Source organism: Electrophorus electricus, chromosome 10 (assembly GCF_041902795.1).
Source record: "Electrophorus electricus isolate QZ-2024a chromosome 10, ASM4190279v1, whole genome shotgun sequence".
In the NCBI taxonomy this organism is placed as follows: domain Eukaryota; kingdom Metazoa; phylum Chordata; class Actinopteri; order Gymnotiformes; family Gymnotidae; genus Electrophorus; species Electrophorus electricus.
In genome coordinates, this window is record NC_137506.1 from 31,216,980 (window position 1) to 31,243,276 (window position 26,297).

General features: G+C 43.8%; 4 protein-coding genes across 10 annotated transcripts; 2 read left to right on the top strand and 2 right to left on the bottom strand.

The window, feature by feature from the left end:
• Nucleotides 1-16: 16 nt before the first annotated feature.
• On the bottom strand, nt 17-5,304 carry rtkn2 (rhotekin 2). 3 transcript variants are annotated; one of them, XM_081721744.1, is made up of 13 exons: nt 5,136-5,304; nt 3,988-4,190; nt 3,837-3,889; nt 3,684-3,737; nt 3,199-3,316; nt 2,900-3,100; nt 2,722-2,816; nt 2,352-2,458; nt 2,131-2,262; nt 1,770-1,932; nt 1,579-1,686; nt 1,303-1,476; nt 17-1,180 (listed from the first exon to the last, which is right to left on the bottom strand). In XM_081721744.1, the coding sequence occupies exons 1-13, from the start codon at nt 5,265-5,267 to the stop codon at nt 1,011-1,013; spliced, it is 1,710 nt and encodes a 569-aa protein (XP_081577870.1). In that variant the 5' UTR covers nt 5,268-5,304; the 3' UTR covers nt 17-1,010. The 3 variants fall into 3 exon arrangements, with proteins under 3 accessions (XP_081577870.1, XP_081577871.1, XP_026875400.2); XM_081721745.1 differs by adding an exon at nt 4,685-4,762 and having other exon boundaries at nt 17-1,476; nt 5,124-5,304; XM_027019599.3 differs by having other exon boundaries at nt 17-1,476.
• A 315-nt stretch (nt 5,305-5,619) lies between these two features.
• On the top strand, nt 5,620-14,628 carry znf365 (zinc finger protein 365). Of its 5 annotated transcripts, none has more exons than XM_081722229.1 (6): nt 5,620-6,516; nt 6,741-7,471; nt 7,948-8,128; nt 8,341-8,387; nt 8,739-8,858; nt 10,191-14,628. In XM_081722229.1, the coding sequence occupies exons 2-6, from the start codon at nt 6,753-6,755 to the stop codon at nt 10,237-10,239; spliced, it is 1,116 nt and encodes a 371-aa protein (XP_081578355.1). In that variant the 5' UTR covers nt 5,620-6,516; nt 6,741-6,752; the 3' UTR covers nt 10,240-14,628. The 5 variants fall into 5 exon arrangements, with proteins under 5 accessions (XP_081578355.1, XP_081578356.1, XP_081578359.1 ...); XM_081722230.1 differs by having other exon boundaries at nt 5,620-5,989; XM_081722233.1 differs by lacking the exon at nt 7,948-8,128.
• A 2,202-nt stretch (nt 14,629-16,830) lies between these two features.
• On the top strand, nt 16,831-18,187 carry adob (2-aminoethanethiol (cysteamine) dioxygenase b). Its single transcript, XM_027019619.3, has one exon. It carries the CDS (start codon nt 17,121-17,123, stop codon nt 17,850-17,852), a length of 732 nt encoding a protein of 243 aa, XP_026875420.2. The 5' UTR covers nt 16,831-17,120; the 3' UTR covers nt 17,853-18,187.
• Nucleotides 18,188-18,790: 603 nt separating this feature from the next.
• On the bottom strand, nt 18,791-21,139 carry egr2a (early growth response 2a). Its single transcript, XM_027019618.3, has 2 exons — nt 20,782-21,139; nt 18,791-20,403 (listed from the first exon to the last, which is right to left on the bottom strand). The coding sequence occupies exons 1-2, from the start codon at nt 20,975-20,977 to the stop codon at nt 19,406-19,408; spliced, it is 1,194 nt and encodes a 397-aa protein (XP_026875419.3). The 5' UTR covers nt 20,978-21,139; the 3' UTR covers nt 18,791-19,405.
• Between the last annotated feature and the right edge of the window lie 5,158 nt (nt 21,140-26,297).

A 26,297-nucleotide genomic window follows, 5' to 3' on the forward strand; every position in this document is an offset into this window, starting at 1 on the left:
ATTCCACACCTGCAACTGTCATGATCCCCTTTTTTCTTAAGGCTTGGAAGAGTGCAGTGGGCACTCCTAAGAGAATTGCTAAACTACTGCTGTTTTTATGATCTACAGTACTTAAATGTTATCATGACATTTAAATACATACTGTACATATTTAGAAAACATACCTCCATACAGAAAAAAAGTCATTAGTAAACCTAATTCAAAACGACTCTAAATTAATGTTATTTTATATGAAAAGTAATCCAACAACCCCCCACAAACCACCGACACTTGCTACTCATTCTCTTGATACGGCAATTTTTGTAGCTTTAAAAAAAAATTAAAAAATAAAATTTCCTGACCAGTTACTTTTTCAATGAGTTTCCTAATAACTGCCTATTGCTCATATAATCCACCATCTCAGATTTCCACATTACATATAATGTAGTTTCGGTGATTTAGTGTAAACTATAAAAGGTTCATGCACGTTATACTCTGAACAATAAAAACAAAGAGATTTACAGTTCTGCAGTCACCCAATGGCCATTCTCACCCCACCAAGCTCCTTATCAAAAGTGCGTATAGTCTAGTGGTTATTTACTTGTTGAAACTGCAAGTGAAGGATATTTTTATATGCATAATTCACAGTATGTTAATCTGTTAGATCTGAAGACCATCATATTAGCTGCTATGAGATACACACCAGTTGTGTTATTCAGTCCATGGTTGTTAAAGATTACTGCAGGACTGGGCTCTCCTTACGAAACATTTGGAAGTTTACCAGAATTAGACAGCTCTGATTACTAAAACTGTAGTGCTGAAACCGACGGGGACAAGAATAAGTGTATTCTGTCTGCATGGCTGACAGTGCTTAAGATGTGACATCTGGAATGAAACCATCTCACCAGGCTTTGGGATTCATCTTGTCTCTAAAGGACTTTCTCAGTCTGCTCCTGGGAGCAGGGATGGGGTGCTGAGGAACCTGGGCCACCATTTTACTTTGCTGTTCAGTCAGGTCAAGTTGCATGTCCTTACTTTTTGCAGCGCAAGAGTTTTGAGAGGGCTCGATCTGGGCTAAAGGTGGGTTTCTGCGAGCCTGAGCTTGGCTCTTCTGTAACTGCTGAATAATGGCAGAGAACTTCGTATCGAGTGAAGGACGCCCTGCCCGCAGGCTCCTGCTTTTCCGCGGGTTTTCCTTCTCCTGGCAGGACGGAACAGGGACAAGTTGAAGACATGGTGATTTATCAGGGGGAGGGGGAGGGGCTCTTCGCTTCTTGGTGCTGTTCAAGACTGGACTGGAAGTGGACTGGACACTCTCTTTACCTGGTGACAACACGGTTTTTTGCACCACCATTGGTCGAGACCCCTCAAACATTGCTGCCCAGTGAGGTGGCTCTTTTTCTTCTTCCCGACCAATGAGAAAGCACCCATCTGTTTCCTCAATCTTATTGTGAATTATGTCTGTCAGACTCTCAAATTTCCCTGGTGAGCCAATGCCTGAAAAGGGAAGAGGTTAAATAAATAAATAAGAGAGTCAGCTTTAATTAAGCCCAATTAAGTATGCCTCATAAGATCCTTTTCAGCAGGGCAGTAACTTACTTATGTCATTGTAAACGGAGTTGGCTTGTTTGGTGAGGAAAAGTGGGGGCTTCTGTGGTGATACAACTTCAATCTCCATCAGCTTGTCACAGGTGTGCTGCCATTGACCTTTAATACAAGCAGATACATAAACCTCAACAAATAACAGCATGTTAATCTCCTCCTCTCATACACTTTAGTGCAGGTCTTACTCTGATCATAGAGGTGTTGCCAGAGTACGTTGAGCCAGTTCTGCAGTAGCTCTGGTGTGTCGGCTGTGAATATGTAGCTTGAAGGGTCTCCCATCCCTGGATTGATCAGGCTCAGTCTAGCACTACTGTTCTGATGACCCTCCACCACTCGAATGCGAGTATCCTACACATACAAAAATGTACCCTCCATTACAAAGCAAGGCATCAGCAGAGAGCGAATTACATCCATGAAAGTTAATTTAAAGCTAATAACTCTAAGCTCTCCATTTATGAGATATGGTTCAGTGAAGTTATGGATAACGGCAACAATTTTCTCATGATGAAACAATACAATGGCATCTGCTGCTGGTTGAGCTCCTACCTTGTTTATGGGGATGATGACACTGGGCTCCAGCTTGGCTTCGATTTCCTCGGGAGTGAAATAGCAAGAGAGCAGGCCGGCCTTCAACACGCAGTACAGCCTGCAGCAGCGCTGATGACCCTCGATACTTTGCTGAACACACACGCGTGTCCGTCATCACATCAAACAACAAAAGAGCACACTCTGAATGCAGAGTGAACACACACGAAGTGGCTCGGTACCTGCTGGCTGAGGTAGCCGCTCATCATGTCCTGTATCATGCAGTCAGGCTGGACCACCAGCTGACAGCACAGGTTCCCATAGAGAGGCAGCCATGATGATCCTTCCCCTGAGAAGAGTTAGCGGTCACTTAATCACCAGTCTCGCCCACCTCACACCACCCCCAGAGCCACTTTTAAACGTTTATGAACATTTAAAAGTATACCGCAGTGTGATCAGAGCACACAAAATGTAATACATGACATTTTGGTGTGAAAATATGGCTGAAGGCAGCTTTTAAAGGCTATATCAAAATCAGATACCCAAGCTTGAATGTGACACAGATCTTGAATCACAACATGCAGGGTCATATCATTATGTCTTTTCACTTACCATTCAGTAAGACTATCAGTGAGTGAGATTGGAAAGAGCCCTCTGCTTGCTCTAGACGCAGGGTTGTGTATGCCAGAAGTGAATACTGAGCTCCACTGAAACAGAACATAAAAAAAACCCAAACATATTTTCTAATCACAGAGACACATGTAGATGCAAAAATAAGAACCACGCTTACGGAGGTATCGGGTTGGACTGGAAAAAGGACTCCGGATCTCCACTGTCCAGGAGGGGGCAGAGTTTCTTCCCAGATGTTTTGCCAAAAGAGGAGCGCAGCTTCCTGGCCAGTTTCTTTGGTGTGTTGACCACAGAGGCATCCTCTTCTACTGCACAACTGTACAGCTCCAGTGACAGCTCAAAGTCTGGTTTAGCCTCAGAGCTATGACATCACAGATAATCAGACACAGAAAGGTCCCTACTGCACATCAGATCACTGCAATTCTGATGTCTTCAAAAACATAGGGCCTGGAAACTTACAAAATAGTTATGCTCTCAAAACACACATCCGTCACCGAGCGATCTACGATCACCATCTCTGTGTCAAATATCTCAGATCCAATTTTCATTAAACAGAAGATCGCCACCCGTTGAGAGCCTGTAGAAACAATTCATGTCTCAGTAGGTGATGAACATGCATTAGAACACAACACTTCCTATCCCGAACACTCCTCAAACAAATCCAAACTCAATTTTAGCTGTTATTTCTGTACATTAATCCCTGCCTAACAAGCTGAAAACTCTCACTATATGTTACTAAAGGAAGAGTCAGCAAAATATGGAAGCATAAGAAAACCATACAGAGCATCAAAAATGTAAAAAAAAAACACAATACGCTCTATTAAGTATAATATCATTACTGCATTGCAAAAACATTGCTAAATTTGATTAAAAAGCATTGTATGCATTTACAATAACACTGGCCAAGGTATGGGATAAAAGAAAATGGCATGTAAAACACCCACTGCCTTTCCTGCTGAAATGTTCAGAATCCTTCCAAAAAAGTGGGATTCGCAGACCTGTGCGTGTATATAAAAAAAAGACCAGGGACAGAATTAATATATGACAACTGAGCAAAGACAAACATCAAATGTTCAAAAGACTACCAGACTACTTACCAGATATGGCTACCTTCCCCTTACAAGGCACTCGATTCTGAAACTCCAAGGACCTGTATAGCACACAGGTGTGCACACTGTTTAGTCTTCCACCACACAGCCGAAAAACATGCTCACACAGCCACGGTCTGCTGTAGCACGCCTGACTGACCTCCTGCCAAGGCTTGCAGCTGCGTCCAGCCGCTCCCTCTGCTGCTGGGCTTCGGTCAGGTAGGCTTTGATTCTGGCACTGCAGGTGAACAGGATCTTGGCTGCGTCGAGAACCTGCACTCTGTTGGTGCTGGCCATCAGAAGCTTGTAGGCACCAGCTCTCATTCTCAACTCAAAGTCCATCTTCTCTTGTACATCACAATCCTACGGAAAAGCCAGCATCCGGAATGTTTCAGCAGGTTCTCGCAAATCATGCTTGTGGTGGTGAACAGGTGCACACAAAGGAAGTGAGGTAATGGACTAGAGAAGGACCATCATAACCTAACTTGCAGGGATGTTATGAAATGTCAGGACATGGGTCTTCTGAATCGCTGCTAGATGCAAGGAACTGTGCAAGTAAACGAGACACAATCTTCACTGATTTTTCTCACTGTCCATTTCATAAACAAACACTGACCACGAGGCAGGCTTCAACAATGCTGAAAGGACGCTGAGACACTCAGGACAATGAGCTTTTGATGTACATGAGTGGAGTGGGAAGATGGTATGATGAATAAGGACACAAAACGACATGAACAAAACACAGAAACCTTCCAGACCAAGTAGCAAAACGATTTAATCAAACCAGTCTGATGAGCTGTTTGGCAATGTGTCTCAACCATACGCTCATTCAGACATGCAGCCTAGAATTTGACTACGTGTAATTTCTTAGAAATTTGTCGTATACACAACAAATTCATATCCTCTATTACGTGCTGAGTGTCATTCATCTTGTCCTCGCCTGAAAGAATAAGTCAGCGCATGAACTGTTAGGTGGTCATCATGTAGCTAGGTTAGCTAACTAGTCCCCGACGCTGAGATGAAACATATTAGATAGTAATCTTTAACACAAACTAATATTTATATCGTTTATTAAGATTACGCAAAAGACACTTTAATGACATTGGTTCTTCACGCTGAAAACCTTAAGCTGCAATTAAGCTATCTTACGTTAGCTAACCTAACCAAGCGTGTCCTGTATTGTTCTTTATACGACTAGTTTATAGTATTAGTTAGCGTTAGCTATTAGTATAATATAATAAGACAATGAAAAGCTGGCTTGGCTAGTGAGATAACAGATAGCTCTCAAATCTAAGCGCACAAACGTACCTCATTCTGTAACAACGATGCGCTTCCTCTTGTTTTCTTTCTCTTTATCTCCATGGCGAGTGACGAACACGAGACAGTGGAGCTCGCGCTAACGTTTCGATTGAACGTTCGAACATCGCGCGGCAGATCCATATTGGTTCCCACGCGCACACCAAGCCCCTCCAGAGCCACCAACCGACGGCTTCGCGCGCTGGGATTTAGCCAATGGTTCGCCTTCAACTCTCCCCGTTGCTAAAACAACCCTCGGATTGTACCATTTTTAAATTCGACGCACGTTATTAAAGCCGCTGAATGAATTGTATCGCCTTTACAGTTTATATACGTTTGATTCACAACATTTTGAAAATGAGTTATATAATTTAAGTTAATATCACTACATAAAAACGCTTCTATTAACGAGGTATAATTTTTTTTACTTCCCGTCTGTTCTCGAATGGATCAAACCAATCGTCTTGTCGCACTCTGCATACTAATGAATGTTCACTAATTTTCAACAGATTACTCTAGCTGGTTGATTTTGCCACTGAAATTTATTGTGACTGTAGCTGTCAAAAGTGGTTTGCAATTGCATTTATATCCGAAATTGTTCGTGAACGGCATTCAGCATTTCGGCGGAGACGTTCATGACATTTACCGTTATGTCACTGTAACTGGAGCAGTGTGAACGTATACCTCACATGTGAAGCTAGCTAGACAAATCCTATTTTATTCTGCGGCTGGTTTTAGTTTGCGTTTACTGAGTGAAAACCCACCAGATACGAATGACCGTCATTTGAAAAGAGGCACCCGACCATAGAGCTAATTACTACGAGGACTGGATTGGACGCAATCCGCGCGGAATCGGGTTCACGAAGGTATGATTGTAAACTAGAGGTAGCTGACGTTATGGGAATGACGTTATGTAGGAATATCTGGGTTTCCAGATGTGGGAATATCTGGGTTTCCAGCTAACGTGAGATGACTGGTTTGACTTCGAGCTCGTCATGTTGAAGGTATCTAAGAAGTGAACGCCTCCAGACGACCAGTTCCCTTCATAACGACTTCTCCTTTTATGTCACGATCTGAGCTGTCCTTTGTCCCAGCTGCTGATGGAGTTCACGTCTGTATGTTGGCAGCTGGTGGTCAGAAGCTTGTGTATAAGTAGCTAGCACGGGCTGTCTGATTGAAGCGGAGTTGTATGACAGGTCTGGCGTTACGTCATTCGCAACTCTGGTTTGTCGCTGTCAGCACTGATCTGTTTAATCCTACAACTGTTAATCAGTACAGTTACCATCAAGCTGTTTAGCGTCGGTGTTGCAAACAGTTGTATCAGTTGCAGGTACACGGATGGTTCTGTTATAGCTAAACTAGCTATTGTGATTTCTGTTCCTCCCTGATTCAGGTATGTAATCCATGACTAATGCAGCTGTGTTGTAACTCATGTGAATGAGGTCTAACAATGACAGTTAGAGAATGAGAAATGGCTAAAAATGAGAACAGACTTCTCCCTGAGAGGTTAAGGTTTTGTTCTGACCCTGTAACGAAGGAGTCTGTTATCAACAGCTAGGGAAGGTCCTGGCAGTTGGAGCTTTCTTGAACTTTTAATGGGGGATGTTTTGTTGTCAGGTGCTCTTTGACATGCAGCAGAAGTTGTGCACCCGCAACACGACGCTGTTTGTGGAGAATGGGCAGGCGTGTGGCGCAGGGGTGTCGGCCCAGCTCCAGTTCCAGTGTCCCCGGTGCAGCGAGCGCGACAGCTTTCACAGCATGGCAGCACTGCTGGCACACCTGGAGTACAGCCATGCGTCGCCCGCTGGGCATGACCTGAGCCTCCCAGCCAGCAGGGCGCGCTCACACTCTGACCGCAGAGAGGCGCACAAGAGGGCCACTGCCGAGACTCGGACAATAAAAGATGTGTGCTCCGACACTCACTCCAGCAGGAGAGGGGAGCACGAGCTGCTGTTCAGCTCGGAGCCCCTCCCACCTGAGCGGCCCGCAGGCCAGCAACTGGAACGCCCGCGCTCCCCGGAGGAGAGCCCGGGCAACGAGGCGGCACCCGCGGGCTCCAGGTCCCTCTCCGCTCCGGTGGCCTCCGTCGGGCAGAGGCTGGAGGGCATGATGAGGACGGCCAACAGCAGCATGGAGCGCCACCTGCTCCGCATCAGCTCGGCGCTGGCTCAGACGGACACGGCGCTCCTGTGCGAGCGCGCTCACTGGCACCACCTGGCCCAGGAGCGGCAGGAGGTACTGCAGCGCGAGAGAGCCCTCAGCAGACAGGTGGACGCTGCCGTGATGGTCATCGCCACCTTGCGGCAGCAGCTCAGCGTCTCTGAGCACGAGCTGAAGCGGAGGGAGCAGTGAGTCATGTGTGAAACACACCGCCTAATTTCAGCCTACCACTTACAAACTATTACGTCTTGCAGTGATCGCAATGCTGTCAATAGGGAAGTTTTTTGGTTTTTGTTTTTTAAGATAGATGTAACAGTTGTGGAGTTACTTAATTTTCCTTGGAATTTTTTATTTGAAAAGTTAAATAAATAAATAAAGACAAATAAATAATTGAAATCCATGAATACATTCAGATACTCACTCCTAATACCTAAAAAGCAAAAATAAGGATATAATTACCTGCTTTATGCTTGCAGATATACAATACCATTTTAAACCACAAACTAGATTACCGCAGGACATAAAGTGCATAAATGACTTCCTATGAATTTTATCATATTTTAGAAGCATGCTTTTCTAGAATGAACAAACATTGATTTAACAGCTAAAATGCAGAAACTGATGAAAGGTCGATAACACCAGCTAATAACAGCAATAATTTCAGGGAAGTGAAAACCATTCAGAGGTTTCTGGAAGCGGCAGCGCATCATGAAATGTGTGGGAAGGTCCGTTTGCGACGGTTCATCGAGAACCTTCTGCGGCGGATCGCCCTGGCAGAGAGGCTGCTAGAGTACTACCAGTGCTACCAGTGCACTCCACACCAGCACTGCTGCACACCTCACCCTGTACGCCATTACAGCTAGAACACAGTAACCAGAGCACCACTGCACAGTACAACCTAAACACCACCCCATTACAGTTAGAACGCAGTAACCAGTGCACTAGCTCACCCTTTACCTGTTACAGCAAGAACACAGTAACAGTGGCTAAGCAGTACAGTGCATGTTTCACTACTGTGGAAAAGGGCTTTACGAATGGTGCATTTCTGCTTTTTCAGGCACCTACTTCAGCTGAGTTTGGCCCACACAGAACTACCAAAAGCAGGTACCCCATGGACTTTCCTTTACTCTGATATTGAAATGCACAGTTTGCAAGGTATAAAGCTACTTGCTGCCAGCTTTATCTTGGTATTCGATTAATAGGACTGAAAATCCAGGTGTTGATTGGTTTTCCCTTGTTGCTCTGCTGCAGAATCACTTTCCCTTATGTATTTATGAGGCTCACACAAGGCTAGAGTAACAGAATCCTCTTGAAGAAGATTTACTCTAGTTTATAATGTTGCCATGTCAGTGTTTGCGTTACTCTCAGTTTCACGGGTTGATTGTGTGTTATGGTTTGGGCTTTACGATTGGCTGGAGGGTCATGTTGCCTGCCTGCTCTGTTGTTTGGTTGCAGGTCCACAGGAGAACAGCTTCTCCGTGAGGAAGGGCAAGCGCAGGGATCTCGGTCCAGGTGGCAGGCGACCCGAACCTCGTCGGGGAGGGAGGGCCATCAGGGCTGGCTCCAGCGCAGGAGGTCGGATGGCTATGAGGCTTAACGGCTTCTGCTTTGCACTGAATGTACTGTGTACATTTAAAGTGTAGCGTATCGAAAATTATATTTTAGGCTAATATATAAACTAAACAAGATTTAAAAAAAGGTATTTATAAAACAAACCAAAAAACAACATTCCTGAAATGACATTTGACAGAGATCCCCCTCTTTGAGATATTCTGTTGTGGATAATATGCAGAGACGGTGGGGTCGTCACTCTCAGCCGTCTCAGTTTGGAATGGTGTTCGGCTGGCGGTTCCGCGGGGCCCAGGTCTGTCTAAGTATGGCATGGTATTGTTTTGAAACCAAGTAAACTCTCTTTGCGCAGTGCTGTTACACTCCCATCTGTAGAGCAGTGGATGACCGATATGTCAATGTCAGTATTTAGAGAGCAGGGCGACCGATTGCCGATATAAAAAGCTGATGTCAAGCTGATAAAATACAGTTTAATTAACAATAACAGTAATAATAAATGAGACAAAATTGAACTTAAATGAACATTTATTTAACTATAAATAGGTATTGCTTAAATTATTGTATGCACTGTCTGTTTGTACTCTGCAGTGCACTTATTTTAAATAAATAAAACGTATCAGTTAAATGAATGTCCACAGGTAATAAAACCAGTAGGGTGCATGAGTTATAGTAGAGGGCTCGAAGTTTTTCACCACCTTCCCAAAACTGTCGCGAAGCAGATTTCTGTATGTTTGTTTAGGTTTGTTGACAGACTCATTACAAACCAAATAGCCAGTCTAAGCGATCAACAAATGAGGGGAGGAAAAACTGTTTGCACAATCTGCTCATATCATCTAACAAGTGATTAGAGCTGACAATAACGTGATACCGCGGAGATTCTGCCCTTCCTATAGTTAAGCTACACACACACACACACACACAAAACAAAAAAACAGAGAGACAGACAGACAGACAGACAGAGTACTGAAACTGTATGTTAGCTAGTCAGAAACCCATAAGGTTCGATCCCCAAAACGTTGGCAGGTTAACATAACACAACAAGTTTAATCTCCCATTAGCAAATGTAACCGACTGTATTTACCGTTGGATATCTAACCCATCCTATGTCTATCAAATCAATCATTTATGGTAGCAGATTGTTAAGTTTAAACAAGAACAATAGTCTCTTTAAACTCTGTAAGATAAGCTAGCCAGCGTTATATAGTTTAGTTTTTACCGAATATCATTATTCGCATTTCTCAATAAATGTTCGGAATCAATCTAATATTATTAAGAGTGACCACTTAAATATATTAAGCTGTGAAAGACAGGAATTAACGTTTTACCGTTTTCTCTCAGGAAACGTTACGTCCAGCATTGGCACGCACTATTTCACGGCACCCGCTGACGTCTGCCCGTAGGATGGCAGTAAAGACAGCAGGCGGCGCTCTAACATCGCGCCATCTAACGCCGATCATCTCAAAATGGCATTAATGGGCCCGATTAACAGCATTAACCAGCCGATATATCGGTCGACCATTCTTGGAGAGTGCCATGAAGCTGAAAGAACACTGGTAACATTAAAACTGCCCTTTAAATGTACACATACCTACCAAACTAAGTAGTTTTACATTCTAAAGTGGTAAAGTGGTTCTAATCTTAAGAAAACTGAATGCTTAATGTCTAACCAGTACTCCAATTGTGCAATATAAATGTACTGTATAATATATTAACACGTTAAAGAAATTCTGTTGTGGATAGGTCAGAATTTGTAGTATTCTGAACTTGCAGTTAGTTTGTGTTTGGTTATATGTTAGTAGAATCTGTTTTCTTAGGGGAAAAACACTAATATTCAAGTATTGTTTGTTCTTGGGTCACCAGTGTTTACTTTGTAGGTGCTGTTGCTCATTATGGATGTTTGAGACAATATCTGATGCATTAATGCGCATAACATATAGTTTAGTGGTATGACTGCCCGAGGACGTATATACACACGTTAGGGTTGCACGATATAGACAAAACACTACATTTAGATTGTATTGCTGTATTTTGCAGTGTGCCTTGCAGAGTGTTTAATACACATTGGTAAATGCTTGATGCAACATAGTTGACTCGGCCTGCATTACTTAGACCAAAATTGTTTATTTGATCAAATAATCTCCATTACCCCATGAAGGATAGATGATCTATCGATCTATCGATCTATCTATCTATCTATCTATCTATCTATCTATCTATCTATCTATCTATCTATCTATCTATCTATCTATCTATCTATCTATCTATCTATCTATCTATCTATCTATCATAAAAGAACAGCCATAAAAACCTTATTTACCAACCTTATGCAGTATTGCTACTGCAAAGCACAGTAGCAGAACAATTAACAAGGAATATATTGTGTAGCCCTAACACATGACCCCAACAATGTACTGACTATTTCGTGAATTGCCTTCTAACAGTAGCCATCCTAAAATAACACTGCAGTTTAACAGAGGACAACTACACAAAAGGCCATAAGATTAAAAGCAGCACTAACTTTGCTTAAAAAACAACAACTCAAAACATTACAATTTTAAATTGAATTATGGAGCTTAACACAGAACAAAAGTGTTTCTGAATTGTTATTGAATTCATAAATTGATTAGGCTTGAACCATCTTAATTTGTTCTTGCCTTCTGCATTCATTGAAATATCCTCCTTGAGCTTTAATGACAGCTTACCACATTCGGGACCTCTGTTTGTGCCGTTTCAGCAGGTCTGAATGTTTTCGATGGTACGTCAAGAGCTCCTTTATGACTGGCGGGATGTGCCTGCCACAATAATTGATCGGCTTCATCTCACATGGGCTAGATTTGCCGAGCGATCAGGCGAATGGTGGAACCAAACATTTTTCATACTATACGTCTCTGTTCTATCCTGACTGAGGAGTTCTAGTGTTTTGGATGATTGCCCTGTTGCAGAGTAAAGTTCTGTCCTGGCATTTTCTGCAGTCATCGCTTGCTTCCATACTTTTGGCCTGTGGTGTACCTTTGATTGGTAATATTATCTCAATCTGCTCTTCATATTAGCAGAAGTAGTTTTTGGGGGGGTATCTCGTTAGTGATGCTTCAGTAGAACTCGTCTCCGTTGGTCTGATGAGTAATTGTGCACGGGAGATGGAGGTACATGGGTGCCAAAGTTTTGGACGTTACTGTAGCAGTTGTAAAGGTGATGTAGTTAGCCTGCATTTTCTGTGTCAAGAGTTCAGTCTGACATTTCAGATTTAAAATGGATCTTAACTTCTGTGGTTTTCCAAAGTATTACATGGTTTGCACCTTATTAATTATGAACATGTTCTTATTTTGTTGAAAAGAATACTTTTTATTTATATATATATATATATATATATATATATATAATATAAAATCTCTCTATCGGTATAAATCTGTCACCAAAATGATGGTGAAAACTTGTCCTTTTCTGGGTTATCAGTTGTCTCTTTTTGCATGCTGAGTCTATTTTGAGGATTAGTCCTTCGTATTTTCCATAAAACAACAGCAGTCATCGAGAAATCTGTGTTTATGGTGGAGGTGGAGGTCAGTTCCAAAACAACTTTCTGACTGTCAAATATTGATGCAATCTAGACTAAGGCTGCACAGTTACATAAATTATTGACGATTAGTGGGATTATTTTGAACATTATTGTGATCGAGTTTGTTAGCTGTGGGATTTGTGATTAGCCAATCTGTCAAACCAAAGTGTGTGATTTGTCATCAGGATCACTGATCTGAGATTAACACTTTCAGAGATTGTGAGTGCACTCACAGTGCATATAAGAAAAGCATCATTCCACAATGCTTGATTGTGGTGAAACACACTTGTGTTCCTATATGTAATGTATAAAAGTGGTGTTTCACACTATATTGCAAAGACAAAATTACATTTATAAGTAATACATATTATGATTGCTGTTGTTGTTGTTATTGTTATTTTTATTGTACTGTTGTGAAGCCTCAGTCTGGGCTTATAGTAGAATTAAGGATATGAGATACTAGCCTGAGGCTTTGATGGAGACCTCTGCCAATAATCAGAATGTATCTGTGCAGCCAACAGTAACAGTGAGAATGCAAGTTAATGGTTTGCTCACTGCAGTTATACTGATTGGAGACACACAGTTGTGAACACTGTCTCAAACAAAATGCAGATAAAAGCAGAATCCCAAAGCAATCAGCGAATATGAAGCCCTGTCTTGGTCTCTTCTGAAGGTGACACCTTCCAGCGTTGGTGCTCATATGTCAGTAAAGGACGTTCTGACTGGATGGTGATGTTTAGTTTAATAGCTTAATACCAGCTACGCTGCTCCAGGCTCTGCACTGTGATTAAAGTTCGTCTGTGTGTGGTGGCGCCCTCGCGTTTCCGTGCAGATCATGAAGTTTGAGCCCTCTTCTGTTGCTGCTCGGGGTGTGGCAGGCGCGCCCATCAGTGTCCTGAGTGAGCATGTCCTAGATGTAACCAGTGCAATATGGGAGAGTATATTGTGTATATTGTGAAATTGTCTGACAGACTGAGTGGGGTGTTGCAGTGGATCCGAGATGGCTGTGACACTGTGCAACCACTCGTGGACGAGTATGAAAGATAAAAGAAGGACAATCAGATGTTGGACAAAGCCGAATAAACTGCTGTTTTATTCACGGATTCTTGTTTTAAAATGGCCATGCTGGTTTCTGTGTGAATCGTTAAGCTTTGGTTTGTTACATGGCCAACTTGTCTGTGCCTTTCTCTTGGTATCTCATTGTCATTGAGCAGCACGCTGAGGTCTCTGGATCTGAGCTGCTCTCTGTGACATTCTGACAAATAAAAATGTCATTATTATTGTCATTAGAAATGTTGACTCATCATTGCCCTTTATTCACAAATGCGTGTGTAACTCAGAATCTTGCAAAAAACATAAATAGTATCTGTTTTGCTCACTACGCAACAAGCAGGCACTGTGGAAAATAAGTTGGTTTATTAAAATCTTAATTTATTTACATAAATGCAAATCTAAAAATCATGCAACCAGGCTGGCTCTCTTATGAATTTCACATTGCTGTTTCTCATACATTAATTTTAAAATAATTAATATTCTACCTCCTTTCTTGTTTTCAAAATAAGTGCTGAAATTCGATTTTATGGCTTTATTTATAATATGTCATTTCCACTAGGGGGCACCCTCGATCATATACTGGATGGGTTTCTGATTTCGATATCTTTAGGTTCCACTTTATAATGTATTGTTAGAAAGTATATATGGTTATTGTTGTTCTTTTTAGTTTAGGTATTTGTAATATTAAATGTTCTGTTTAGTTAAAAGTTCCAAAAGGTTCTATGTCAATGTGTTACAAAAGAATATGAAGAATGCATAACCTTTATCCTACTTCAGTCAGATTAGCAGATGACTTATGAATATCACAATGATGGAGGTGCTTATTTTAAGATGTAAGAAGGAAGAAGTCATACCATAAGGAAGTTTGAAGTGTATGACCAACAATAAGAGTCTTTGTTTAGTAAATGGATACGTTTTCCACTATTGTGCAGCTTGAATAAAAGGACTGAAAGCTCACTATGACATTGTTACATCTAAATTTGACTCATCTTGCGCATATTCAATGTCAATTTATTAAAATGATCTGCAATAGTGATTATTGCATGTGTGTTCTTGTTAGTCACTCACAAAGCAATAAAATTCCAAATATAAGACTCGGTAGATTCATCTCTCATAATAACTGTCCTTTCATGCGCGTATCCTTTACGGCATGGATAAAAGGCATTTTCCGGTGGGTTTCATAGACGTGATGGGCCAACAGACAAAACCGGTTCTACGAATGTAAGAGATTATCAATGCAACCATTTTTGAGCCAGTTGACTTTCAGAGGATGGCAGAGGTCCACGTAACTTTCATCCATTTTTCCCCCCTTAAACTGAAAATGTTTCTTTATTTCTCTCTACTGACAGAATCCTTAAAAACAAACAGTGGTTTAGCATCAGCGTCCAGCAGGGGCCCCTGGCACGTCCTGCTGGACCGACGTGTCTCGACACAAGCTCTGTTTACCCGCTCGGACGAGGCTGGGTGAAGCCTAGGCCGAAAGGCCTTGGCTCTGGTAACGCACCTGTTCAAAGGGGAGGCCCCTGAGCCAGAAACAATACGCCTACGAGGGAGTGCGCATTAGCTGGGCGGACCAGATGCCTCTGTTCCCCGTTAAACGAGCGAAGATGTGAGGTGAGGCGTCTAGAAAGGGAAACGGAGAAGGAACGGCCAGAATGAGGAGCTATAATTGGCCCCGGCTGAAAAGAGCGACGAGCTGGGGGTTTTTTTTGTTGTTTTTTTGGTGGGGGGTGGAAGGACTTCAGAGCCGCGATGCTCTCTGCCTGCGTCTGCGCGGCCTCTTGAAGATCACAGATATGCTGGGTGGGCTTTTGGAGAGCCCCAGAGCACATTGTTGTCTTTGTTGTTGTCGGGAGCCCCTTTGGCGGCTCTGGTGGCGCCCAGGGAGCCGGCTGTAAGGCCCACACTCACGTCACACATCACATTAAGAACACCAGGACTGTGACCTCTCGCATTTACATATGTCAGATGTTTGCTGCATGACGGAGGACACCAACAACGGTAGTTTAGTGCGCCTGAGTAATGAGCGCAGCTCTATATGCAATTTTGCTACATTTGATAGAGATTTCAATCCACTGCTAACTGAATATTGGACGTTTTGTAAAGTGGGCTGGAATAAACCTCGGTGTCCCACATGACACCCATGAACTGCTTTTGCCTGTGTTCACTGCAACTGCAGCTTTAAAAGAATGCTGGAACTGGGGAATAATTATGCAGTGTTCAAGAGCCAAGTAACCAGCATCCCACTGGAGGACCTCTGTGTTTTATCTGGCAATAAATAAACTATCACAAGCTTTGTTGAGATTATCAAGCATAGAGAGAGAGAAAGTCCATACTGAACCTTTTATCTTCATATACTAAAAAACTGTTGGGCAATTTAGTCCCTTCATTAAGTTTTTATGATCCCTTACAATACATCTACTGTGGAATAATTTGTACCACTGAAGGAACAGGAGGAACAAGATTTTGCTCATGGGTGTACGTGTAGACCCGCAAGACTCCCCTGGTTAGTTTTAACTTTGTACAGTTGCAGTGTGTATGTGCACGAGCATAAATAAATGACAGCCCTTTGTAATGCAGTATAAAAGAATGCCACGTGAACTGATGACTAACCCGCTCACGTGTCTCTTTGGCCACAAGTGTAAGAGACTGACTTCATTCTTACACGCCAACATGAATCATCATGAATTGCCAAATGCCATTTCTGTTTTCAGAAGATATCATCCGTTTATGCCCACAGACCCACACACCATTAACATTAGTTTAACCCTTTGTAATGTTTATTTTTGCCTTTTTTTTTTTTTTAACGTAGTGGCGCATTAACGTATTTGCTGCATTTTAAAAAGTCACTGCTGGTACGTGGCTCTTATCGTTCATTAAACTTAGTGGGTTTTACGTGATCACATCGTAGCCCGCGCACTTTCGAGTCATTCAGTTCCTCTGAGATTTTTAAAACTTTTTAAACTGACCATAACTCTCAAAACAAGCTGGCTAAAGCTATAAGCCACAGTGTTTGTCTTCTTCAAACATTTCATTAGGCCGCAGGGCTTTGCAAATGTACTGATTAAGTTGTCCGATGAGACCTGAAGCTCACGCACGGAGTCCTCTGCCCTCTGCCCTATGCGTGCAAGTGTTTGCGTCCTTACCCCAAAATAGGAAGAGACCATGGATACTGTAGTATAGCTAGAAATGCACTTGCCTCGAGTCCTTTAGTACTACTTTGGAATAAAATAGAATCTGTCCTATATTGGGATATCATCATTATGAGGCTTAAAAGGCAACAATACTAATGTTGTATGCCACAAACTACTGCAATGTGCCGGAGTTCTCATTTTTGCTATTACTACATGTCCCACAATTCCAAGTAATTTGTACTGCAGTGTCGTCATTGTGGACGTGTGAACCCGACCAGTCTGTATGGGGGGGAGATTACAGTAAAGAATGCTGTCGTTTTCATATTCGTGGCCGTGTGCTATGTTTTTGCTAACTGGGTAGTGTTACATCTAGATGCCCCAGAGATCGGCTGATGCTTTTTGGAGTTACGGGATTTGTCGTTTGTGTTTTAGCATAGCCAGAAGCGGCGCCTGCAACCCTTTAACTTGAACTTGAGACCTCTAGCTAGCCAGCGTGTGCTGTGAGTGGATTATGGTTATTCTCGCGTTATGATGCCTCGGGATAACATGACCTCACTTATTCAGAAAATTGCTAGACAAGCCCTCACGACGTTCCGCAACCATTCCGCTACTGGAGAGAGTAAAATATTTTTAGAGAATCACAGCAAACTGAGGAGCCTCCTGTCAGAGGTCAGAGCTGCAGATCTGAGGATTGTGCCTCGCTATGCAGAGAGAAGCTCGGCGCCCACCCCGCTCCACGGTCCCCCCGTGACATACATGCACATATGCGAGACCGATTCCTTCAGCATGGGAGTTTTTTTGCTCAAGCACGGGACGTGCATTCCGCTCCACGACCATCCAGGCATGTACGGCATGATAAAAGTCATTTACGGCAAGGTCAGAATTAGCTGCTTTGACAGACTGGGCGCGTCACCTGACGGCGCGCTGCAGAAAAGTTCCATGCGGCCCTCCACACGTCGTTCCGTTGGGGAATACACGGAGGAGGATGCGCCGTGCGTCCTGTCCCCGTACAGGGACAACATCCACCAGCTCGAGGCCGTAGACGGACCAACCGCGTTCCTTGACATTTTGGCTCCACCGTATGACCCGGACGGCGGCAGGGACTGTCACTACTACAAAGTGTTGCAGCCAGCGTCCGAGAGCGCAGAGAACAAGGCTGAGGTCCCAGGGCATGCCGAGGTATGGCTCGCGGAAATCCCGCAGCCCGGCGGGTTCTGGTGTGGGAGTGAACCGTACCCGGGACCGAAGGTTTCTCTCTGAGATGTCCGTGCTCGCGTGAGTTAGCCACGGGGTTGTGCCTGCCACGACCCAAACTGCAAGCAAGTGTGGGAGTTTCAGGTCCAAGAAAGCCCGCCTGTTATCAGGACACTGCCAATACACCTACAAAGTTGGACTGTGAACTCAATAAACAATTACTGCTTCTGGGTTTTTGGGGTTTTCTTCTCTCTTTTTTTTTTTTTTTTTTTTTTTTTTTTTTTGGACATGTAATGAATCTGCTGCTATTTCACTAATTCAGTTGTGATTTACCCTGTCTGGCTTTTGCGTCCTCTGTTGCTTGTTTTGTTAATACGCATAAACTGATTCTTTAAATCCAACCCGTTTCTAGGTGGTCTCTATTGCAGTTCGCCTAGGCTGCATGGTTCGGGAGCGGGGCTTTAGGATCAGTAAGGGAAACGATGCATTGCCTTGATATTTAGTGTTTGTAACTAAGTGGACTAGATACCTGCTTATGGGCTGCCATCAAGACTAACATCTCCCAGACTACGGAAATACACGCAGCACAGCGGATAACACCACTGCAGCTCACCTCTTGATAATTTCATTTTGATCTGTGTCCAAATCTAATTAGACTGTTTAAAGTTTCCATAACTGAAGATAATTGGGAGTTTGGGACTTAATCAAGGAATTTCTAACACTTTGAAATGTGAAGTGAGGTTATGAATGGAACACGGAGGAGCAACACTGATTAAGTCGAGCGCCATAACCTGACGAGCTGTCATGTCCTGACAGTGAGTACAGTGCTGTATTGCTTCAGATTCTCCTGTAGCGTAATTACAAACGCTAATGTGTGCAACAATCCACAACGTTGTGGCCGAAACGGTCCTATTGATATTCCCAGGATTGCTATCGCAACTGCAAGTTTGCGTTTCTTTCTATAAAAAAGCTTTGACAAAGAGCAGACTCTAGTGGCAGAAATATGTCATTCATACATGTTTATGTTTGGTTTTTTTTTGCCCCAGTCATTGACCTTATGAAGAATGCAGTCTGGGTTTATTTGCCATTTTACAACACATGTACACAGTAATAATTATTTGCACACGCGTAGCTAATAGCACGACTTTTGACACGTATTTTCTTTACGGAAGGTGTTAGGCGACACCAGTAGAAGTAAAACAGAACTTGTGGCGAGGACCCAGCTCCACAACTATGATTAAGCATCACTCTGACAGCTAAGATGATTGCGACATTATAATCATTTTTTAAAAAATGAGTTCAGAAAGGCTGAATATCGTCATAAATATAAAGATCCGTCAACATATCTAAAAATGTTCTTCCTTATAGATTAGACGTTTATCTACAAATAGACCAGTAGACGGATAGTTTATGATGATCAAATCAGAAAAAAAAAAAAAAAACTTTTACATACATCTACATTGCCCAGACTACTGTGGAAAACACTCATACATAAAGGTCATAGCTGCCATCATAGTTTGTACACTCAGATACAGCGTCATGTCTCTGAAATGTGAAACAAGCTCGCGTCTTCAGGGTCAGGAGGTGTGCGTCCTTCCTTCCTCAGAATGAACACTTGATCATGTCGTACCCTCTGCGCGCGACGACTGTGGAGGGGCAGATGACTTTTTCTCCTTTTGTCTCTGATGGATTTTCGTGTGTCTCCTGCGCTCGTCGCTCCTCGCGAACTTTCTGCCACACACGTCGCAGGAAAACGGCTTCTCTCCGGTGTGCGTCCGTATGTGAGTGGTGAGATGGTCGCTTCGGCTGAAGTTGCGCATGCAAATGCGACACTGGAACGGTTTGTGCCCGGTGTGGATGCGAACGTGGCGCGTGAGCTCGTCCGACCGGGAGAATCTACGGTCACATCCTTCAGCGGGACATGGGTAGGGCCGTTCGTGGACCGGCGTCTTGCAGGGTCGGTTTGGGTATTTCCTCGGCCGCAATATTGGGCGTAACGGGACATTCTGTGGACTCACATCTGCGGGTGGCCTCGGTCCTTCCGGACACGCGAGCGTAAAATTTCTTATGGTGTTGAGAGGAGTGAGGGGCGGGGGTACCCGAATAGATTCCAGAGAGCATGAAAAGGGTTTTCTCTCCTGAAAAACCGGCATGTCCCTTTGGGTATTGCTTTGATAAACACCCCCGTAGTCTGGGATGATGGAGAAAAGCGCTCCGTCGAGAGTGGACTTGGAACCCGAGTAAGCGGGTGGCGGATATGTCATCTGGCATGAAGACGCTGACAGATAGCTCGCCGGGTCGTGGTAGGCATCCGCGCTACAGGTGTAAGTGGGGGGCGCTGTGTACATGTGCTCCATGCTGTTGTACTTTCCGTGCCCTTTGGAACAACCTGGTGTCCCAGAGAGGTCTGCAGTTGAGAACGGTCCCAGGTCAGGCGTTTTGCCTTGGAGCTTTGCGCAGACTAAGTTTATGAGGCCCTCCTGGTTCCAGCTCCCGTGTGCGTACTGGGCGTCAATGGAGATCTTCCCGGTGTAGGCGAGAGGCGAATTCTGCGTGCCGCGTGGATCTGTAAAGTCGGGACGATTTTCCACGCCGAAACTGTCCGCGTTCAAGCCACCTGTCAGATCAAAAAGAAACAAAGATGGACGTTTATTCGTCTCTAAAATGTTCAGCTTTCACGGATTATTTAATTTCCTCAATATATTGCTTTAGTCCCTCGCCCATGTTTTAACTTTAGGTTTTCCAGATATCTCAGACTAAAACGCAGTCAGTCAGTCCACTGTGTCTGCTGACATTCAAACCAAGATGGACCGTACTTTCCCAATCCCTCGCGTTAAAATCACGGCTCGTGACCCAAACCGCCGTTTTTAAAATCCCGTACACACGTTAAACGTGAGTGAGCCAAAACCACGTTCCAGAGCGAGCTGCGGGCTCACGCGAGCTACGGAAAGCGAGCACACCTTCACGCTTCTTTCCAGGTAAGGCGTGTGCTTACCTCCTGGCGCCTCACTCAGCTGCTCGGAGCCGTGTCCCGCGTCATCGTTAGGAAAACCGGTCAGCGGCAGGGTGTGTATTTCATCCATGGGGTAAGCATGCGTCGGAACGGAGCGTAAAAATTCAGTCAGCGACTCAGCGACTTCATCCACAATTTTCGCTGTCATTTTCAGCCACGAAAAGTTCTCCAGGAGCATTCAGCTGTGGCAATTCAAATATTCTATAAACACGCATTATAATTACGAAAATAGGGTGACGATTATTTATTTGACATCTTAAATTTGATTCGGGGCCTATTCGCTTGTGATAAATTTGCACCTGACGGCCCTTCGCTTGTCGACTGTCAGATAACTGCGCCTCATGTGCCAGTAGGCATTTAAGAAGAGGCTTTGAATATCCAGTTACGTCATTGACCATACAAGGACTTGGGGCAAAAACACGAGGGTTGGGTTGGTAATGGGCAGGAGGCTCCGTGACGACAATTGGGAACACTGGCCTGGTAAATCCTGTCCTATCGCCTTTCAGACATTATTATTGTAGTTTTCAGGTATCACGCCGCTTTCAGAGTCAGTCGGATATTATCCAAAATGTCAGTTTTGGATTTCACAAGTTTGCATAATTTCTTCACTGGCAGAACTTTCTTAAACGACATCGCGTTCACCGTCAGGAATTCCGGTCGGGACACCCATAAATGGCTCTTATCCGGAGACCCGAGCACGCCCTTTTCGACTAACATGGAGTGCGTCCGGGAAATTCGACACGGAAAATCGCGTCGAGCCGAGTATACATCGTACGGCAAAACCACGACGATCGTAACTTCCTGATTTAGCCTAATGGAAGAAAGTGATAGGTATTTGAATAGGTTTAGGAAAAGGTTTTTTGTTTCCCTCTCTAGTGTTAATGAAAAAAGTAGGAACTGCTCGTACATCACAAGAGAGTTCATTACAATTTCCCAATATATGTATCTACCACTGTTCCTAAAAATATGACATTAAACTTAGAATATGCGAAGCATTCTTGCGATTACTTTTCCCCTTACATAAACAGTTAAATTGCCTCGTTAAACTCTTAACTCTTTTTAAAAAAAGATTTTTAATGTTATATATATTTTTTTAAATTAAAGTTTAGCTCAAGGCAACACAACCTTTCCAATCACAGTTGTCTGTTGCTAAAACGTGAGAACGATCTGAAACACCCTCCTACCTGGAAAGCCAGAAGACAGGGCCGAAGAGCGAGGCCAGGTGAGAGTAAGCGAAAGCCGCACACTTCCTGTCGGAACACCGTGCACAGGTGTGGAGCTACCCTGGGCTGGCGCACAGCCGGTCTGCAGCGCTTCATGGGCCACTGCATGACAACTCGCACCCCTTAAACAATGGCTGCAATAACACTAGTATTTGGGAACATAACTAGCAGGTGTAGTCACATGTAATGTTTTTTTCTGAATCAAAGTGTTCTGAAAATACTTCGGTTTGGTTAAGCGTTTTCCGCCTGTTGAAGCAGTGCTGGGTAGTAGAATGTTATTTTAATAGAGCAAACATAACATAACAGAAGTACTGAGAGGTAAGAGAAGCGGGAAGGTTGACGCCTTCTCTTGGCTCCTGGGCAACGCTACACCCATATAACTATCACATGTTGCAAGATTACTGCGCCCTTCCTCCTTCGGATGGCTCGCACAGACGCACGCGCGCGCACACATATTCCGTGCAGAATGGAACTTCACATCTTTTTGTTGTTGTTGTTGTTTTGTTATTTTGTTTTGCTGCCAGCAACAGTTATTTCGGTTCGTGAGCCATCGAGCAGCTGCAGTGCTTGTGATCGAGGCCTAAGTTTGAAGCCGCCCCCGCTGGAGAACAGCCCCTTCTCCTTGGACGCAGAGCGGAACCAGAGACTCTCCTTTCTGAGTAGACGCGCCCGCCCACGGCTCGCCTCTCCGCCGCGGCCTCCGGTACGGACTGGCCCCGCTCTCCTCCCGTCTCGTGCGCTCACACGCTCAAGCACGCACATGTCTCCGCGGCCCTTCGCGCGGGGCGAAGTGACGCAGCCTGTTTCACAAGTAGTCGCTGCGTGCGTTATCTCTCTCGACCGCATTCTGTACGGGTTTTTTTTTTATTGTTGTTTGTTTGTTTTGTGCGTTATAATTGTTCTTTAATATTTTTAATGCGCGAGCGAGCCAAGCGCGCGCGCGCGTGTTTCCACGCGTTAGTGGCAGGGGAGGTGAAGGCGCATGACGTTTTATGTAGAATAACTGGAGAGCATGTCAGTGACAAACAAAAGTGACGGCCCGCTCACACTGTATGTTATGCTAAGCGTATGATACTCGGAGTGCGTGAGCTCGTACGCGTGCAAAGACGGCTCTACAATGAGAGCGCGTCTCCTCACCCATCAATTCCGCTCCGGTCTTCTGCGATGCTGCAGACCCCCGATGATCTGAAAATGTCATCACCAGATGGACTCTAACGTGCTAAACACTTTTAAAGCCAGTGTGTCTGATATCCACGGTGTGTTTTAAAGTTTGGAGCCAGCCCAACGCAGCCCAAACTGGGCCGCACAGACACGTCTCATGTTCTGGATTTGACGTTCTATCGGTGCTGTGCAGCTTCCACACGCGTCAAACAGCTCGAGCCGCACTACGTCGTGGCCCTGTTTCGTGCGTTACACGTCAAACGGGGGGCCATTTCACATTCAGCCATCTTTCACTTTCAGCGCGGTTGGGGGCAGCGCTTCAGGCCCACTCCAAATGTCCTTGTCCTTTGTTTCACGCCCACAGGCACAAAAATGTGTTCCTATTGTATCAGTGTTGCCAGCCTCTGCATCAGATTCCTATTTTAATGTATTAGAAGAGAACAGGCAGAGGTTGATGGCTGATGTGAAAGACAAGGCGTACCAGGGTAAGCAGGGTAAATAAAACCATGTTTTGTCACTTGTGAACTGATGCTCGCAAAAAAGATAAGCAAATTCAGACAGACTGCTGATTGAATCTAAATGTATTGTAAAAAAAAAAAAAAAGTAGTTTATATTCTGCAGTGCATTTAAAATATTTTTTTGTCCGATTGTTTATCACAGCCGCCCCCACCCCGGTGCCCCTTCCATGCCCCTCCCATGCCCCCTGTACCCCGCACGCCCACGCCACGCCGTGTTGGGGTGAGTTCGCCGCCCATTCTGTTTGCATATGCTTTGGTGTCACATGGGGGCCTAGCGACCTCTGCACAGGACGATTAATCAAACGTCACACAGCAGATTCTTTAAACTAGATTATTCTTTTTCATAACGCACCAAGCTGGTGTTGAGGGTTGTTGTACAGATTTTTGATACAGCACTGCATTCAGTCAGGAACAGGCACTCAGGATCCCTGGGTTCTTTCGGAGAACGATATTTAAAGTTGCTCTGCTTCATTCTAGATCCTGGCTTTAATTTTATATGATTCAACAACAATTTCAATGCTATGTAATTGATTAATCATATTTACAAACCTATAACATCTTGAGAGCTAAATATTAGTTTCTAAACATATTTGTCTCAAATGACAAAAACTGGTTTTAAATTTCCTTTTGCTTTGATGTACCTGTTTTATACACACAGGCCCAAAATTTTGTCAGACCAAAATCATACAGAAACTGACTCTTCATCTCACACCTTTTCAACTGAACTGCTGTTGTGTCAAAATTAGGTATAATCTAATAATGGTAGATTCTGAATCGTGCAATTTTGTGAGAAATATATTGTGACGCGTTTTGTTTTCACTGATTATATAACCAACTTAGAGGAAAGAAGAAACATAACACTTACCAATATTGTCATTTGTCCATGGCCTTCTTTAGCCATCCAGTAGATCTTTGGGTTATGCAGTGAGAAATCTCAGGACTGGGCTCCAGGCCTCTCTGTTGTACCTCTGCTTCTACACACTCGTGCGTGCAGTCTGCACTCAGCTCATCCAGTCTCACACACACACACACACACGCACACACACACACACACACACACACACACACACACACACACACACACAGTCCTGTAGACCTTTAAGATCAGGAATAGTCATATACATTTCCTACTCACAGAATAAAATAAAATAAAAAACATCAGACAAAGAGGTTTACTCCCACCTCCAAACAAGCTGCGCGTTGAGATTGTTATGGTAATGAATAAGGTGGTGAGAGCCAGTGAGATTGGGTCAGCAAGCCGGGGGGGAGTCCGTAGGTGTTTGGGTCACATCCACAGACCGTGCTTGGGGCGTGGTTTTCCTGACAGCTGGCCCTGTAGAGGGAAGGCTCTGTGACCACTTCACCAATGACCCAGAGGCGAACAGCATCGGGGCAAGAGTGAGTTTGAGCAATTGAAAACAAGTTTGATCTATTTAAGAGGTTTACTATTACAAGCCCTGTACCACAGGGGCTACCCATCTAACATCTCACTTTGTGGGTGCCCAAACTTGTGCATGAGGATATATTTTTATTCATTTTACTTTTTTAAACTTGGCATTATAGATTTTATAGTCTCCTCTGCTTGTAGTACATAAGACAAACATCAACAACAGTGAAGATATAAAGTCAGGACATATCCACAGAGTTAGGAATTTAGGATCTGTCCTCTAGAGCTACTTTTACACATGGTGCTTACAGAAAGCTGTATTGGAAAAAGATGCTTTTAACCTGTGATATTCTGGCCTTTTGCTAACCTTACAAAAGTCATCAAAAGCCAATAAATATAGAAAATAGATTATGAAGTAAATATTCTGAAAATGCAACGTATATAAATCTGTGCAGATCACCACTTTAAAACAGTGTCAGTAGCCTTGCATCTGTTTGTAGATATGCACAACTGGATTTGCAAAGCAAACAAACAAACAAAAAATAAAAAAACAGAATAAGAAAGTGCACACGGAAAAAGCATATGTCCTATTCTAATGAGCGAGTCTTGCTCTGTTTTGAAAGCGGCTGTGCCCCCATCACCCGAGGTCTCCAGTGTGTGGGCGGAAGGCCCACGAAGATGGATGACCACGCTCCCGATGCATGATGGGTATCGCCCATGTCATCACCAAGAAACAAAGCCGTAAGGCGGCGGGATGGATTGCATGGGTTGGGGGTTGATCACTACGTGTAAAATCGACACGGAGCCGCTGAGAGATTACCGCACTCTTGTGCTGCAAGGCCTTTTTGACATTCTTCTGGTTCGTCATCTCAGCGGGACCCGTTTATCTGCTCGCAGTGGATTCCTATGTGGGATTTTAAACCGAGGGGTTCAGCATCTGGTTAATTGTTTTATCCTGTGATTTACCCAGTGCACCATATTATGGGGCTCCAAATGAAGCTTCCATAAGCCGTTCCTCCTTTAGAAAATGGATTTTTCTAAAACAGTTATCAGTGTTATTATACAACACAATCACCTATGGCTATCTAAGCAGTTTCTTACATTAATTAGTGTTGAGGGTTTTTGAAACACTTTAGTGTTTCAGTTCTGTCAAATACCTCTTTTAAGAAACATTGGTGTAAAGGGTTGGTGTAATTTCCCATAATGTGG

Excerpts from the sequence above, each read along its gene's own strand:
- rtkn2 (XM_081721745.1), bottom strand. The coding sequence starts at position 5,267 with ATGGATCTGCCGCGCGATGTTCGAACGTTCAATCGAAACGTTAGCGCG. Across the intron at positions 3,890-3,987 it reads GCTGCAAGCCTTGGCAGGAG|GTCCTTGGAGTTTCAGAATC; the intron begins GTCAGTCAGGCG and ends TGTGCTATACAG. Across the intron at positions 1,687-1,769 it reads GCAACACCTCTATGATCAGA|GTCAATGGCAGCACACCTGT; the intron begins GTAAGACCTGCA and ends CTTGTATTAAAG.
- znf365 (XM_081722229.1), top strand. The coding sequence starts at position 6,753 with ATGCAGCAGAAGTTGTGCACCCGCAACACGACGCTGTTTGTGGAGAAT. Across the intron at positions 8,388-8,738 it reads CACAGAACTACCAAAAGCAG|GTCCACAGGAGAACAGCTTC; the intron begins GTACCCCATGGA and ends GTTTGGTTGCAG. Across the intron at positions 8,859-10,190 it reads GGCTGGCTCCAGCGCAGGAG|GAAACGTTACGTCCAGCATT; the intron begins GTCGGATGGCTA and ends GTTTTCTCTCAG.
- adob (XM_027019619.3), top strand. The coding sequence starts at position 17,121 with ATGATGCCTCGGGATAACATGACCTCACTTATTCAGAAAATTGCTAGA.
- egr2a (XM_027019618.3), bottom strand. The coding sequence starts at position 20,977 with ATGCTCCTGGAGAACTTTTCGTGGCTGAAAATGACAGCGAAAATTGTG. Across the intron at positions 20,404-20,781 it reads GCTGAGTGAGGCGCCAGGAG|GTGGCTTGAACGCGGACAGT; the intron begins GTAAGCACACGC and ends TTGATCTGACAG.